This window comes from Castor canadensis, chromosome 7, assembly GCF_047511655.1.
Source record: "Castor canadensis chromosome 7, mCasCan1.hap1v2, whole genome shotgun sequence".
Taxonomy (NCBI): Eukaryota; Metazoa; Chordata; class Mammalia; order Rodentia; family Castoridae; genus Castor; species Castor canadensis.
The window spans coordinates 33,604,310-33,619,579 of NC_133392.1; the positions used below are offsets into that span (position 1 = coordinate 33,604,310).

General features: G+C 41.5%; 1 protein-coding gene across 50 annotated transcripts in view; it reads left to right on the top strand.

The window, feature by feature from the left end:
• Window positions 1–15,270, top strand: part of Sorbs1 (sorbin and SH3 domain containing 1) — a 234,557-nt gene that overhangs the window by 179,959 nt on the left and 39,328 nt on the right. For 23 of the 50 annotated variants that reach the window (XM_074078642.1, XM_074078660.1, XM_074078661.1 and 20 more), the window contains 4 exons: window positions 362–427; window positions 972–1,073; window positions 5,537–5,586; window positions 14,729–14,901. In XM_074078642.1, the coding sequence (XP_073934743.1) occupies window positions 362–427; window positions 972–1,073; window positions 5,537–5,586; window positions 14,729–14,901 (391 nt within the window). The remainder of the gene's footprint in view (window positions 1–361; window positions 428–971; window positions 1,074–5,536; window positions 5,587–14,728; window positions 14,902–15,270) is intronic. The other 27 variants (XM_074078664.1, XM_074078692.1, XM_074078682.1 and 24 more) reach the window with 2 other exon arrangements.

A 15,270-nucleotide genomic window follows, 5' to 3' on the forward strand; every position in this document is an offset into this window, starting at 1 on the left:
TCTCCAGTGTCAATCTTAATTTGAAACAATGGGGAATTTGAAAATTTGTAATTTTGTTCAAACTTGTGTTAATGCTTTCTTCTTCTTCTTCTTCTTTTTTTTTTTTTAAGGTATCAGTATTTAGAATCCATGATTTGCTCTTGAGACATAGACATAGAAACACCCTTCCTAGTTAGTGGTGTGAGGTCCCCCTGTGGCACACCTTTGTGTGTCCTCAGGCAGAATCCCCGGCCCTTTGTTTTGAGTTTGCCTTTCTGTGTTGGTACAGTTTTCCTAGTGTCCCCCTCTTTGTTTGAACCAGCCTCCATGTTTGTCTTTATGTCTTTATGCTCATTTCTTCATTTCCTCTGCTTCCCGTCAGCCTCCCAAAAAGATATGGGATTATACTCCTGGAGACTGCTCTATCCTTCCTAGAGAGGATAGAAAGGTAATTCCGCTGTGCCTCCTCCGTGGAATGTGTGTGTGCACTCTAGCCTTGGTTGGTGTGAGTGTGTTGTGGGTTTGTTTTCTTTTCTTAAATCACTTTTTTTTTTAACTTAGTAACTTGTTTTTTTTTGGCTTGGTGGTAAAACTATTTAACAAAGTTGCTAAGACATATGAATGTTTAGAGCACTTAAAACAATTATTTATTTCTAACATAGAATATTTATCACAGCCACCATACTCTGACAAGAGAGAAAGTAGGCCTGTCCTTAAAGGTAGGTTTTTGTGGTATCTGTAGTTTTTGTCAGCAAGTAGAATAGATTTTTGTAGCTCTGGTACTTGGGATTTCTATTGTACATGCCTAATGTCACATTCTCTGTTTTTACATCTTTAATTAATTTCTAGTGAGTTCTTGTGATTAGGTCATAGCATTGTGGCCTTATTAAAGTATGACACTAAAAAATTTCATTTTCAAACTTAACCTTCCATTCTGTCTCCCTTTCCTCTAAACTAAAACATTCTTTCTCATCTTTTCTTTCTTGAACCAGACTAATCTAGAAAAAGATCTCAACCTCTGCCAAACAGAGTTAGAGGCAGATTTAGAAAAAATGGAGACGATTAATAAAGCTCCCAGTGCAAACTCGCCACAGGTACTTCCCAGTTTTTCTCATGCCATCAGTTTCTTTTCAAGCTGTTTTGTTTTCTTCTCTGTTCTATGGTTTTGATGTAGCTGAGGTGACAGATGGTAATGCTGGTTATTTTAAACTGCATGGTTTTCTGACTCCTGCTTTAGACCCCACCCCCTCCCCCAGTTAATTTTTGTTTGGATTCCATTTGAGCTTGGCATCTTCCTTAAAGGGGGTTTTTCAAATATATGCAGAGTGGCTGGTGACTTTTCCCCCCCACTTTCAGAGAGTGACTCTTTGAAGTTCCCTTGCCTCTGTATACCTTCTCCATATTTTCAGGGAGCTATTTTTTAGACATCTTCCTTGTATTTTTGGGGGGCTCTAGAGGATGCCAACCTCAGAGGTTATTGTCAAAGACACTGCAGCAGTGATTTGGGTGCCTCTTATGGGCAAGTCACTGCCAGAGCAGTGGTGTTTGTCATTAGTAAAGTCAGAAGGTTCTCCATGAAAATGTGTACTACAAAGGTTAGATGGCCTGGGCACAAGCAAGTGTTTGGAACTGAGCTTTCACTGATATTTTTAAAGGGAGTTATAGCAAAATGTGGCTTATTAAAAGGTAGGCGAGAGTCAGTCCAAGATAAATGGATTTCCAAGAGGAAACCAAATATTTTCAGAAGTGTCCCAGGGCTCTCTGACAAAACTATGAGGAAAGGATATCTTTAGAGAAAATAAAAAGGGAATGTGGGCACTACTGAAAAGTCCCAGAAGGTCTACAAATATGGCAAGAAAGTGAAAATTGCTAATGTTAGGTGTAGCATAATGTTAAGAGTCAGACTAACAGCACTAGTAACTTGGATACAAAAAGTCTTATGATTGCCAGAGTCTCCCAACAGAAAAGGGGTAGAGAAACCAGGGCTGTATGGTAGCAGCCAAGTGGTTTTCTGACTCCTAGAGAAGAGAGCCAGAAGCCAGCCAGCTGCATTGAGTCAGGAAAGCTAGGATTCAGAGAGCCAGAGAGTCACTGGAAGATGAAGGAGCCAGCAGGGCAGTGGTTAGGTCCAGGCCTTCCCTCAAAACTTGGAGGCACAAGAGGTGAGTCACTTGCACACAAATGAGGCAGACAGGTGATTGGGGCTGGGGGAAGGTGGAATCTGGATACTGAGTTTCTAATGAGGGTGGATACTGGAACCTGGTATAGCCACTGTGGGATTGAAGGGCCAAGGTGGAAGTGATCATAGCTAGTTCTGGAGTAAGAGCTATGACTTCAGGTAAGTCCTAATATGGGCCGGATGCAGGATGGGAGGCCTTTCAAAAATGAATCAGGAAGCACTTTCAATGTAGTGAAAAACAGTTAGAGGAGAGCTTGTAACTACGCAAGGAGGGAACGCAGCTCAACTGTCAGTTACCTTCCTAGGGCAGAGCCTGCTTCTTAGGAACACATTCCTGCCCAGAGCACAGTGGGCACAAAGAAACATCTGATGCATCCGTGAGCCGTCTTCATAATGGTTCAGTTGACTGGTGCCTATTAGTCCTAAATATATGTGAGGCATGCTATCAGAACCCCTACACCCACACTAAAAAGACTTTGCTTTCAGAAACTTCACAGTTTAGTCACACTCATAAGTGAAAGACCTCCAACAATGAACACAGTTGTGCCTGTTCATGGATAAGTGAATTGTATGGGCTCTAAGAGCCAGGAAAAACAAATCTTGTGGAAAATCAAGGAAGTCTTTGTAGAGGAGTTGGCCAAAATCTTAAAAGGTAAATGGAACTTGGGTATGTGGCAAAAGTACAGGGTATCCATTTGATGCCCTAGGAAAGCATTAGAAAGAGTGAAGAAGTACGTATGTAAGGAATAAGACAAATTCTGTTGGAATAGGAAATTTTAGGTGGGAATATTGGGAGGCAGTTTTGGGAAAGAGAGTTGAACCTGACTAGAAATATGGCTAAGGACATGATGGGTTTTGCCCTCAAACCAGTGATGTAATTAAAGAATTGTTTTAGGGAGATTCGTGTCATTGGTTTAGAAAGGATGAATTAAAGGGAGAAGGTTGAATTGAAGGAGTCTGAGGGGGCAAGAAGACTTCTGCAGTAGTCCAGGCGTGTGGTGGTGAGAGCATGTACTATGGGGAAGGGGTGAGAGGTCATCAAGGAAATTGCAATGGGACATTTTAACTAATTGGTGTGAAGAACAATGACTTGAGGGAAGAGATGGAAACAGACAACTTTAGTTTGGGCCAGGCAGCTGGAAGAATGAGGCTATCAGTTTGTCGCATAAAGGTGGGAATAAAATCAGTACAGAGACAAGGTGAGGAAGTTGGTTTCTGGTAATTAACTTTTGAGGTGTTGGTTGGGTGTCACATGGGGAATATTCAGAATAGTTGGGACTGTAAGACTAGCTCTCATGATAGAGGCAAGGGCTTAAGAAGGTGATTAGTCACCTAAAAAGAGATGGTGTTTGATGCCCTGGGAATAAATGAAAATACCCAACCTGGGAGTAGATGAAAGATTGAAGGAAGAAGCGTTCATATTAAGAGAAAAGAAGCCAGACATGGTGGTATACATCTGTGATCCCAGCTCCTGGGAGGCTGAGGCAGGTAGGATTCTGAATCAAGGCCAGTCTGGGCTACATAGTGAGACCTTGTCTCAAGAAACCCAGAGCTGGGGATGTGTCTTGTGCACAAGGCCCTGTATTTGATCCTTAGCATCAGTACACATACACACATGTGCACATGAAAAGATGGGAGACCATCAGCTGTCCATTGGTATGTTGGATAACAGATGAGAAGAAGGGAGTCATAGAAAAAACAGTTAAGAGAGGTGGGAGAAATCATTGATGGAACAAGAGAGAAAGATGAGAACTACTCAAGTGCTCCAGAGAGGTCCAAAAAGATGGACTCCCAGGAAAGACCCAAGGATTTGATAAGAAGTTTTTGAAGACATTGGAAGTTGTTGGGCGAGTAGTTGATGGGAGTTACAGTATATCGCAAAGAATTAGGGAATTCCATGTGGGGTGCAGCACTGATTGAAAAGATGTGATTGGTCAGGAGCTGGTGGCTCACACCTAACTTGGGAGTCTGAGGTTGGGAGGATTATGGTTTGAGGCCAGCCCAGGCAAATAGTTTGTGAGACTCCCATCTCCAAAATAACCAGAGCAAAATGAACTGAAAGGGTGGCTCCAGCAATAGAGTACCTGCTTTATAAGTACAATATCCTGAGTCAAACTCCAGTCCCACAAAAAAAGAGAGAAGAAGATATGATTGTGGAAGTACGTAAGTAAGTGGGCTGTTCTCAGAGAACTTCACACAGGGTCATGCATAAGTTGTTCCAACTTGGAACAACTTGGTCTCCAACTTGGAGACCAAGGCAAGGTCTTCAGAGTCCAGAATGGCACAGGTGCCAAAAGGTAGACAGAGGATGAGTAGGCAAGACCAGAGCAGCTAGCAGGGCTGTAGCATGAATGTGGAATTAAGAGTGGTGCTAATGGTGATAAGGTGGATAGAATCCTCATCCCGGGGCAGAGGTGTCCTCAAAGATGTAAGGACTCAAACCCAGCAGCCCTCTGGCAGGCAGAGGGCTGGGTGGGTAAGCCCCTGAGGAAGACTGCTTTCCTCCCTGTCATCTCCTTTTCCCTCTTTCACAGTCTCTTCCTTTTCTTTCTCTTTCCCTCCTTTCCCTAAATGTCTCTTCTCCAGATAGCTTTTTTCCTTTTAATGGTCATTATTACATATAGGAATATTTTAGTGTTAACTTTTACACTGATTTATTGAACACAATATATATTGAACCTTTTACATTTTTCTCTCCAAGACAATAAAAGAAATCCTAAACTACATAATTATGCTGCTTTTTCTCTGCATGTAGCTCTTGGTGGCCTGTAATTTTATAAAGCATACCCTCATCCATGCTGATACAGTCATTAGTGGGTTTTGTGAAATTGTGTTTCTCCTCATTTCCACACTTCTAAAATCTGAAGGCATAAACAGATTAGCTAAATATGGTGTGGTCTTTTAAAATGCATTTTAGTGCATTCTGTACCTAAACTATTGTGTGGCTCTCTGGGTGTGGCATTTGGGGTGCATGAAAGGGATCTGTAATGGTTTGGGCAGGAGGGTCTGAGGGCTGGGTGTGCTGTGCACGTTGGCCTGGTGGTGGGTCATTGCCCATTGGGCTGCTACTGGAGATGACTGTGAGCCAGGAGCCCATCTCCTGAACCACACAGATAGTGGTGGCTGCATCTACTAGGAAATCTACTAGGAAGCAAAAATCCCAAGCATAGGAGTGCCCACTGCCTTGAAATACTCCTCCCAAAGAAGAGCACTGCCTTCTGCTAGCACCAGAACCTTTGCGTCCAGACCCTTGTCTCCCAGAGGTCCTTATCTAGATGAGGGAAATGAAGTGCCTTCTCTTTTTCCCTTGGCTTGAAACCTATGAATCATCTACATTGTTGGTTTTTTTTTTTTTCTTCTTCTTCTTGACTTTTGCAGAGCTCAGCAGTCAGCCCCACTCCAGACATTTCTTCAGAGCCTCCAGGATAGTAAGTAGTTACTCTTTTGTTTACATGGTATAGTGCATAAATGTTAAAACTGAGATGAGAGAAGCTTGTATTTTAGACCCAAAGTGTTTCCTTTATACCCATCTACTGTATCCATTATTTGTATACATTGAATGATATATAGTCTAGTGGTAAGTAGCAACCTAGTTGTAGTCTTCAAATTATTCTTCTTTAGTTCTCTCCTCTTCCAAATTAATTTTGTGATGGTTCATACTACCTTTAATTAACTTTCCCCTATGTTGTGGTCTTTACCTTTAGAATGTGAGGTTATTTGTCTACATTTAGAATCAGAGTTCTCCTTGGTGGATTCTTGGGGAGAGAAAGTACAGCTAGGATGGGCTGAACCTGGTTAAAAAAAAAAAGATAATGAGGTTGTGTTCTCCAGCCAGATCTGACATAGGGAATGTGGGGCAAAGAGGGGACCAACTTACTTGATTCTCACATACATACAGATTTGCTTCCCTGTATCAGTTCTGAGGCTGTGGCTATATGACACACATATCCCCCACTCACTTCATGGGGTAACCACCAACATCCCAAACCACTGTGGACCTCTCCCAGATTACCTTTCTCAGTATTTTGCTCCACAGCTATTAATCCATGTTGAAAACTTTCAGTGCTGCCCTCACCCCAGGAGATGCATAGTAAATAGAAACATTTTAGCTTGTATGAGTGAGTTTGAACACAGCTTCCCATACCCAGTCGCATATTAGTACCTCTTCTGTCTCCTACTTTTGCTGTCATATGCCTGAATTATACTCTTGTATTTTTCTAATTGCTAATGAGTTATAAACTTAAGGGCAAGGCCTTCCATCTCCAGGTTGCCTGACATACGCAATAAATATGGGAAAACAGCTAGTTCTGGTAAGAGTTTCCTCATCTTTTTGCCATCTTCTGTAGTCAGTTTGTTTAAAATGACTATTACTTGTTCCATCTGGGTTGATAAAGCCACAATGAGCAGAGATGCTGAGTTCATGGATTTTGGGGGCAAGCGTTACAATCATTTTACTCTGTCCTGCCTACCTTGATAAAGCATGCACTTGGTAAGCAGAGTTTCATTTGAAAGTCAGTCAGCTGGGATTTTGCTATTTCAGTTGAAAAATTGAAAAAACTTTAATCCTTTTAGGGTAGTGAATTTTTAAAAAAGACTCTAGCTAAGCCCATTATGTTAATTCTTCTGTAAATATGTATGCTTCATAATTAAGATGCCTGGGAGCATAATAAGAAATTGAGAAAATATATTAAGGTAATGGCTAGGGGAGAAGATACCTATCGTCAAAGACAGTCAGTTCCCATCTTGGAGAAGGCAAGGTATAAAGTCTCTTGTACTCACTGTGAAGGTGATGAACAAGCTGTCGGTATGTCACAGAAACTTCAGGGCTGAGACCTTTTCTCCTTTCTCCCTTCACCCTAGGCTTTCTCCATAACTGCCATTGGAGCTGTGCCTTTCGCTGTTAGGGTGACAACAAGCCACAGGTCTTTCTAGGTCCTAGGGCTATGGCTTTCAGAAGTGAAGCCTTCCAGATGACCTCAGGCTACCTACAGATAAAGAGTTTCCTCCAGGTCGTAGCTCCAAGCAAATTCTCCTTAGTCCCCAAGGCTGCCTGTTTGTCCTGAATTTGCCACTTGTCCTTCCTGATCCAACAGGGCCTGATTGGACTTTTCAACCAGTTCTTTCTCTGCCCTTGTTGTTTTAGCATTGCCCAATGTTGACCCTGTTGCCTGGTCTCCCCTGTACCTCTGTCTTCCTGAAATTCACAAGGCCGAATAGGCTCCTTCTGGGTTGCCTGGTTGAGTGAATTCCTTAATTCAACTGGACTAAAGCATTATGCTAGTTGTTGTAATAGGAATGTGGGCATACTCCCCTGAGAGTTTTGGGTAATACACGCACATACGCATGCACACACACAATGAGTGTTGGCAAATGAAAGGCAATATGAATAAAGTGCAGGCTAAGGGTTAAAAGTATTTAAAAGAGAAAGTAGCTACCATGGGCAGTCAAGATTAGGAGCATCAGTCTTGAATAAAATAATTTTAACAGGTTATTGAGTATTTGCTATGTGCCAGGCCCTATGCTTAACATTTTATCTACCTTAACTCATTTAATCCTGTCAGCATTCCAGAAACAGACATTATTTTCAATCCCCATTGTGTGGGGAGTAAATGGCACACTGAGCCACTGTAATGCCCACAGTTCCTCACCTGGCTTATGTGTGCCCCATTCAGAATTAGCAGTGACACTGTAAACCAGGAGACTACTGTGAGCAATAGAGTCTCTCCTGCACCATACTTATTCACATCTGGTAACAAAATAGTGGAAGGCACAATAAGGTTTGCTGTTTTTGAACATGTAAAAGACAATTTAAGCAACTCTTTGTAATATTGGGTTAGTAGGATTGAATGCTACTAATGTAAAGTGTTTTAAAAGAGCAAACTATTTTTGGACACTCCTACTGTCCAAAATGATGTATTATCTTACCAACCTCGCTTATTTATATCATTAAAACAAGTCTCTAAAGACTCCTGTTCTTCGGCCATAGCCAGCTCTCCTGGAATACTTGGCAGGATAAAATGGGTCAAACATGTAAAATTATTTCTCCTTTGGAATTGGTGAGGATCCAGCCCAACTGGGGTACTCGACACAAATGAAAGTGTGCAATAAATGCTGGATAAATGAATGGGTCTGCAGTCCTAATGAAATAGAGTCCACTTGCTTAGCATTAGGCTGGCAGTTTGCTCAATGACCTGAGCCCCCTCACTGGACAGATGGGGACGACCTGTTGAAGGAAACATTGGTCAGGTTTAACCTAGCCAAAGTAATGAAGAAAGAGGAAACACAGATGGCCCAAGTTTACAACTTTGTGACAATTGGAGAATTGATATTTTAAACCCCTTTCATGTATTGGACCGACTGAAGTTTAGAATTTCATTAATTAGCCTTGATTACATATCACAGTACTAAAAGAAGTCAGGAACGGAGAGGAAGAAATTTACCCACAGTCCCAATATCTAGTTCTTTCCTTTAAAAAGTATTTTAGAATTACCATCACAATATATTTCTAATTTGGGATATTGTTTCTCTAGCATTATCAGATCTATAAATTTGTAGCAAGAGCAACTCATTAGGGCTTACCATTTCAGCATTGATTAGTGCTGATACTTTCTTTGCCTAACCAAAAGAGCTTTATTCTATTTGGCCAGTAGATGGCATTCAAGTAAAGCTGCTCTTTCCAGGGTGAGGATGGTATATCGAGAGACTTTCTTGCTTTCATCAGAACAAAACAAAATCATAACCTGAAGAACTATATGAAACATTGGATATTTCCATGGGCCCTAAAAATATTTCAGAAATTTGTGTGCAGGTAAGTCATCGATTTTTAGAATCATTTATTACTCCAGTGTTTGTTGAACATCTGCACTAGACACCAGGCACGCAAGGTTAGTAAAATAAGCTGCCTGCCTGCAAGAGGTTCAGGGTACCACATGGGAAACAGACTTGTAAACAACCAGAATCTAGTATGGTAAATGCAGTGATGAGACCTAAGTCTGAGTGCGCACCTCTTATTTTGTGGAGGAGGAAAAGTCAAGGAAGGCTTTATAGAGCTGCAAATAAATGTGAAATAACTACAATATAAATATAAAAAATGGAATTTTCATGCAGTACAAAGATTATAAGTTGAAACTTCTAGAGGACTGTCTAGACTTCTTCCTCTATGGCCACAGTTAAGAGTTACTTTTTGCTTTTTCCTTCCTAAAATCACCAAGTGGTCCGAACAGTGAAGTAAGCTCCATGAGGATGAGGCTAGAGCTTTTGTCATTATGTTCCCTACTCAGTCTGCTCCACCTATGTGAGTGATTGACACGTGGTAGGGGCTCAGTAAATATTTTTTGAATAAATAAATGATCACTGGACTGCCATGCTGATACCTTTCCTAGAAATATAACCAGAAGCGGGGTTGAAGTGAGGGGGTAAGAGGATGAGAGGTGCTATTTACTTGGTTGTAGGTGAGCCATGGTAAAGCCATAACCAGCAAGACAGAGCAAGGGGATTAATGTGGATTCCAGAGGAAGCAAGAGTTGGTGACTAGAATTACAGACCAAAGAGAGGGAGAAAGGACTGATTCTCTGGGCTTTCTGACTTGGATTTAGTTTGGGACATGCTGGGCTTAAGATGCCTGGGGGCTATGCAGGTGGAGATGTCCAGAAGGCAGTTGAATATAGAAGGCAGATGTCTAGAATGCTTCAGTTTGGGCCTGGAGCCCAAAAGAAAGGTCTGTATAGATAACATATTTGCTGGTGGATTTCTTAGACAGTCTCACCAAACCTGTTAGCTTTGTAGATGAAAGAAATTGAGGCCTGGAGAAACAACCTGTTTGCAAGTTTTTCAACAATACAAGCTTGCCTCAGCTGATCCACAGTCATTGTTGAAGTCAGACTGGAACCTGGCCTTCTAGGACCTTGTCCACTGCTCTGAGCCTGTCTGTTATCACAGTTGGAAGCAGTTTTGGCCCCAGGATGATTGCTGTATTCACTCACCTTATTCTTCCAGTGAGTGTGTTTTGTTGAATCCTTTTGAAACTCAGCAGCCAGTTCTGCATCTTAGTCAGAGGCTGAATCCTCTACATTGTCAACTCCTGGCTTGTTCTGTCTAAACCCAAATCTGTCTGAATCCAGGCCACTCAGAATGGAGCTTCTGAACTTGATGTGTTTTGTTTTTTATCAGTAACCACTAATCCTGGTTGTGTGTTTCTCAATCAGCTAGGGGTCCAAGGCTGCTTCTCTCATCTTCTCTGATCTACTTGGACATAGCAACTCCTTGACTTTAGGCAAATTCCTTCACCACTGTAGTCCTTAGTTTCTTCTTTTGAACAATGGAACAAATGTTGTTTCTCTTTGCAGCATTAGAAGGGCTGATGGAGATGATGCATTTAAAAAACATTGTTTCAGAGCACTTAGATACTCTTTTTAAATAAAGGTACCTCAGTTGCAAAATATTACACATCTGGAAAAAGCTTTGTTTTATCAGCTTTGGTATCAGAAAAAAAAACAATTGGCTATAGTAACTCCATTCTGAGAGGTTTCCTGAGTGCTGGTCTGTCGTTCTGTGGGAAGCAGGAAGAACTGGTGATACTGGATGGAATACAGCCAGAGTAGGCTGGCTGGTGAGGTTGAGAGGTATGAGGTCAGCTGGCCAGTTATGGCCAAGAATCACAAGAGAACGAAGTTAGGAGGAACTTGGGAAGATGGGTTGGATGTTCTGACTGATGCTGAAGCAATTCAGAGGACAGCAGGGGCAGCAGGATGGAAGCTGCTATCAGACATTCTCCAGTGCTGAGGGCTTTAAAGAATGTCCACTCACACAATAGACCCCAGTCATCTTAATTGCTGATTAGCAAAGACAAAGGACATCTATGTGTAGATCATTTTGCAAATGTTGGGTTTATGCAAAAAAAGGGAAACATAGTGTTACCAGAATTTTTAATTAGGAGATTCAAGTTAAAACCAGTTTAGATGAGATTGCATTTTTAAAAATTGGTATATAGTGCCATAGCCTTGCAAGGCCCTTTCAGAGTTCCCTCAGCTCCCTAGCAGGAATTGATAGCTTTTCTCACCAGAACCTCAGCTTGGGTTGTCCTGATTCCCTGCAGTGAACTCCATTCACCTTTGTAATGATTCCAGGTCACTGACATAGGAATTGGGATCCCTAAGTAAGTTTTATACTTGGGGAAGAATTTCTTTTTCTTTATATACACATTTATTTGGTACTGAAAATTAAAATCAAAAATTATTTTATGGCAACTCAAATATTTGAAAATGAGAAAATATAGTTACCTACTCTAATTATTACACGCTTGCCAAACTACCCCATCTTCTCCTCACATCCCTTCAGGTTATATTTCATTTCATAGACTTCAGGCTTCTAAAACAAAGACTAGAGACCTATTGGTGCTTCTTTGGGTCAAATCAAAACATATTTTGAAGTCACTCATATACAAACTACACAGATGACTTATAAGTTAATGATAGAGGTATGAAAAGATCCCCAGTGCCAAAAAAAAAAAAACTAAAAGTAAAAGAGATGCAAGAGAATCACAAGGTCATATCATACACATTGGTTATTCAAAATAAGTGGTATGTAGCTTTCTCAACATGTTGCATTAAATTACCAGCAGGAAAACAGTATAAGATTTAAGCCTAAATTGACTCTCTGTTGTGATCACTTCCTATTCTAGCATTCTCAGAATATAGGATCCCAGCTATGGTACAAGCAGTAACTATGGGTGCATCGAATGGCAAACTTCTTGATTCACTCTGAACTCCTTTAAGAGTGTTTCTTAGCTGCTCTCTTTCAAGCCAAGTGTATCTGTTGCCCACAGAATATCTCAATTTTGCCAGGCATTCTCTCCACGTGGATAACAAGGTCTGGATCTCTCTCTACCTGTAGGGAGCGTCACCTCTGTTTCCTGTAAGACCCTTTCGCTTCTGTCTGGTGCTTGTGTTGGACCTTCTGGTAGAGGGGAAGGGAACTTGGTACAAGGGTCAAGTTATGAAGGTCCTTTATAAAAGTTTCTGGATGAGCGCCTGCTGACTCTCTTGGAGAATTTTCTTCATAGGCCATCTGAAAAGACTCTGGGATCAAGGTTGGGTTAAATGTTTGCAGTGGCTCCATTGGTGGTGTGCTGAAGCAAAATTACTCCAGAGTAGCCCAGAAAAAATAAAAAATATAGCCCTAGAAGAACCTAAAACTCAGAACTCCAACAAGTAGTGATGAAATAAGGCAACCTTTTGGGGAAGAATTTCTAACTTCAGAATTTCACATATTAAGACACATCTGCAATCAGACCATGTACTCTAGTTTTACTTTTAGAAACTCTGTTGGGCTGGGGACACAGCTCAAAGTAGTTGTTCAAGGCCCTGGGTGACCTTTTATTCATTCAATACATATTTGTCAAATGTATTCATGGGCCTTATAGTCCAGGGAGTCCTGCCAATAAGGATACAACGTGGGGACAGAGGTTGGCACCATCCCATCCCTCTCTGAGGTTTTCCCCAGTAAGAAGTGAACTCTGGAGCCTGCTCTGCAGACTCACTTCATTTGTATGTTTTCCTGTTTTCAGCCTTGGGAGAATTGGTTTTCCTTTCTCTTGGATTCTCAGCAAGGAGAGGGGAAACCAGTTGATCCCTTCACCTAGGCCAGAGAACCTGGAAGAGCCCTGACTCCCCCTAGGCTGTCCCTGAAATAGCACAAGGACTAGTCAGTGGCAGCTGCTGCAAGGGGCATTACTAGTGCTGGAGGCAAGTACTCAGAGGTACTTGACTATTCTAAGGTAGAGGCATCACCATATTCTAACAGTGGCTCCTCATTTTTTTCATTTCTGATTACTGGATCAGGATGCCATTTGTCTTGGGTGTATTCGTAGCAGATGATGCTTTGTGGTAGTGCCACAAATGAAGCTCAGGCACCCTTGAGCTCCCTCAGGCTCCTACAGTGTGTGAACCACTGCCTCCTCCATCATAGACAAACTTTCTATCTAAAACAAGTCGAGAATACCATCCGCTTGGTGTTCGATTGCATGGTTCACGTTCTGGTTCTGCTCTCTGCTAATCGTGTCTGCTTTGACAGGTTACCCAATCTTTTAATACTTCATTTCCTTATCTGAAAGATGGCAGAAGTGGGATTATGTGTGTGAACTAAAGAGAGGATAATCATTGGGCACCTAGCACACTGCCTTCCACATAGGACATCTCACTGGGTGGCATATGGATTTATTGCCTTCATTATCTGTGATTATGAAGAAAGAAGGAAGGGCTAGCTTGGTGGAATACCAAAAAAATTCCCTCACTTGATTGGCATGTAGAGAGAATAGATGTACAGATGTGTGATAAATCAAATATATCTGGATGTTCCTTATAGAATCTAAATGGGGGAGATGTGAGTGGTCACTCATCATTCTTTAAGCTTTTCTATGTGTTTGAAGAGATTATAAAATACTGGAGTGAAGGAATTCCATTCCATCAAGCTGTGGGTCTACAGAGCTGACAAATCCATCATGATTCCAGTAAACTGAATGTAGTAGATTAAAAGTGGCCTACTAGAAACTTATGTACTTTTGTGAGAAAGAAATCATCCACTTCTCTGAGAAGGTGTGTGTTTACATGAGTCAGTGTCACTGTACCAGTAGGTGAGGGCATACAATAGTTGGGATTAGGGGAAGGGGCTTGGTGAATAAATTTTTTGTCTGTGCTCCACCTTATTCCAAAAAGAATTTGTAGTAGCTTGAAAATAACCTAGATTTTAACAAGAAGAAATAAATGGAGGATATAATTGTGCAACAGCTTGTGTACATAATACATGTCATAATATTCTGAACAAAAACTTTGAAAGAAGCAAGTGAAAAATTTGATTGTAGTCCCAGCTACTGGAGAGGATGAGACAGGAAGATTGCTTTAGCCTGGGAGTTCAAATCCAGCCTTGGAGGAGAAAAAAGAAAGAAAAAAAAAAAAGCAAAAACTTGGTTGTGATGATAAGAGTAAATTTAGAATCCCTGGTTCCTGGTTCCAGTTTACTTGGTTGCTAATTTTCCTAGAGAGCCAAGATAGCTGGACCTCTCCTCGTTTTGTTGCTGATTTTAATGTTTCATCAGCCAAAACTATCATGAAGAATAACTTAGAAAACTTATCCAAGAAATGGACTTTGAGTAGGTGATACTAGCTGGCCACACATTGAAGCCATGTGTCCTACACTTATCTATACTGTCGTGTGTGTAGTCACTGGACCCCAGTCCCTCTTTCCACTTTCCTCCTACCCCCACCCCCAGGCAATGTATTGCAGAGTTATTCTTTTAAAGCACAAATGCAGTCATCTCAGCTAGAGAGCTTTGTTGTTTGGACAAGATTCCTTAGCATCCAAGGCCCCATGGACCTGTCTTGGTCTGTAGAAATCTCTGTGTAAATAGGCACAGTCTTTAGAAAGGAGGGAGGTTGATTAGGACACCAGAAAGTAGTTCTCTTTCTCAGCTGGTCACATAGGCTCTTTAGAAAATGTTAAAAAGATAAAAATTTAAATGCTAACTTTTAATCATTTTTTTTCCTTTTCTCTTTTTTAAAATTACCTTATTTGCAGTATATATTCTTCTAACTTCCATGCAGTGAAGAAGGAATCAGATGGGGCCCCAGGGGATCTCACTAGCTTGGAGAATGAGAGGCAGATTTATAAAAGTGTCTTGGAAGGTGGTGACATCCCTCTTCAGGGCCTGAGTGGGCTCAAGCGACCCTCCAGCTCAGCTTCCACTAAAGGTAATTTATGTGATGAAGCCTGCAGACCTTTGTCACCCCTACACACCTGTTACTTGAGCATTGGCCGCAGGTGAACCTCTAACAGCTGGGATAAACTCTGCCTATTCAGATCCATGTCCAGGCCTCGGAGCCCTCTTGTGTCCCCTCCCCTATTTTCTTGCCGGCCATTTTTCTTTCTGGTATTAATGGTTTCTCTCTCTGAACCCCACCTCGCCTTCCCTGAAACATCTCTCTCCTTTTTGTTCTAATTCCCTTTTCTTAGAAATTAGCTGAGCTTCAGCCTTTCCTAACTGGCAGGGTGGCCATTTCTTTCGTTGCATCTTTGCACCTGCTTTGCAGCACAGATTATTTTGCTTCTGGACATCAACT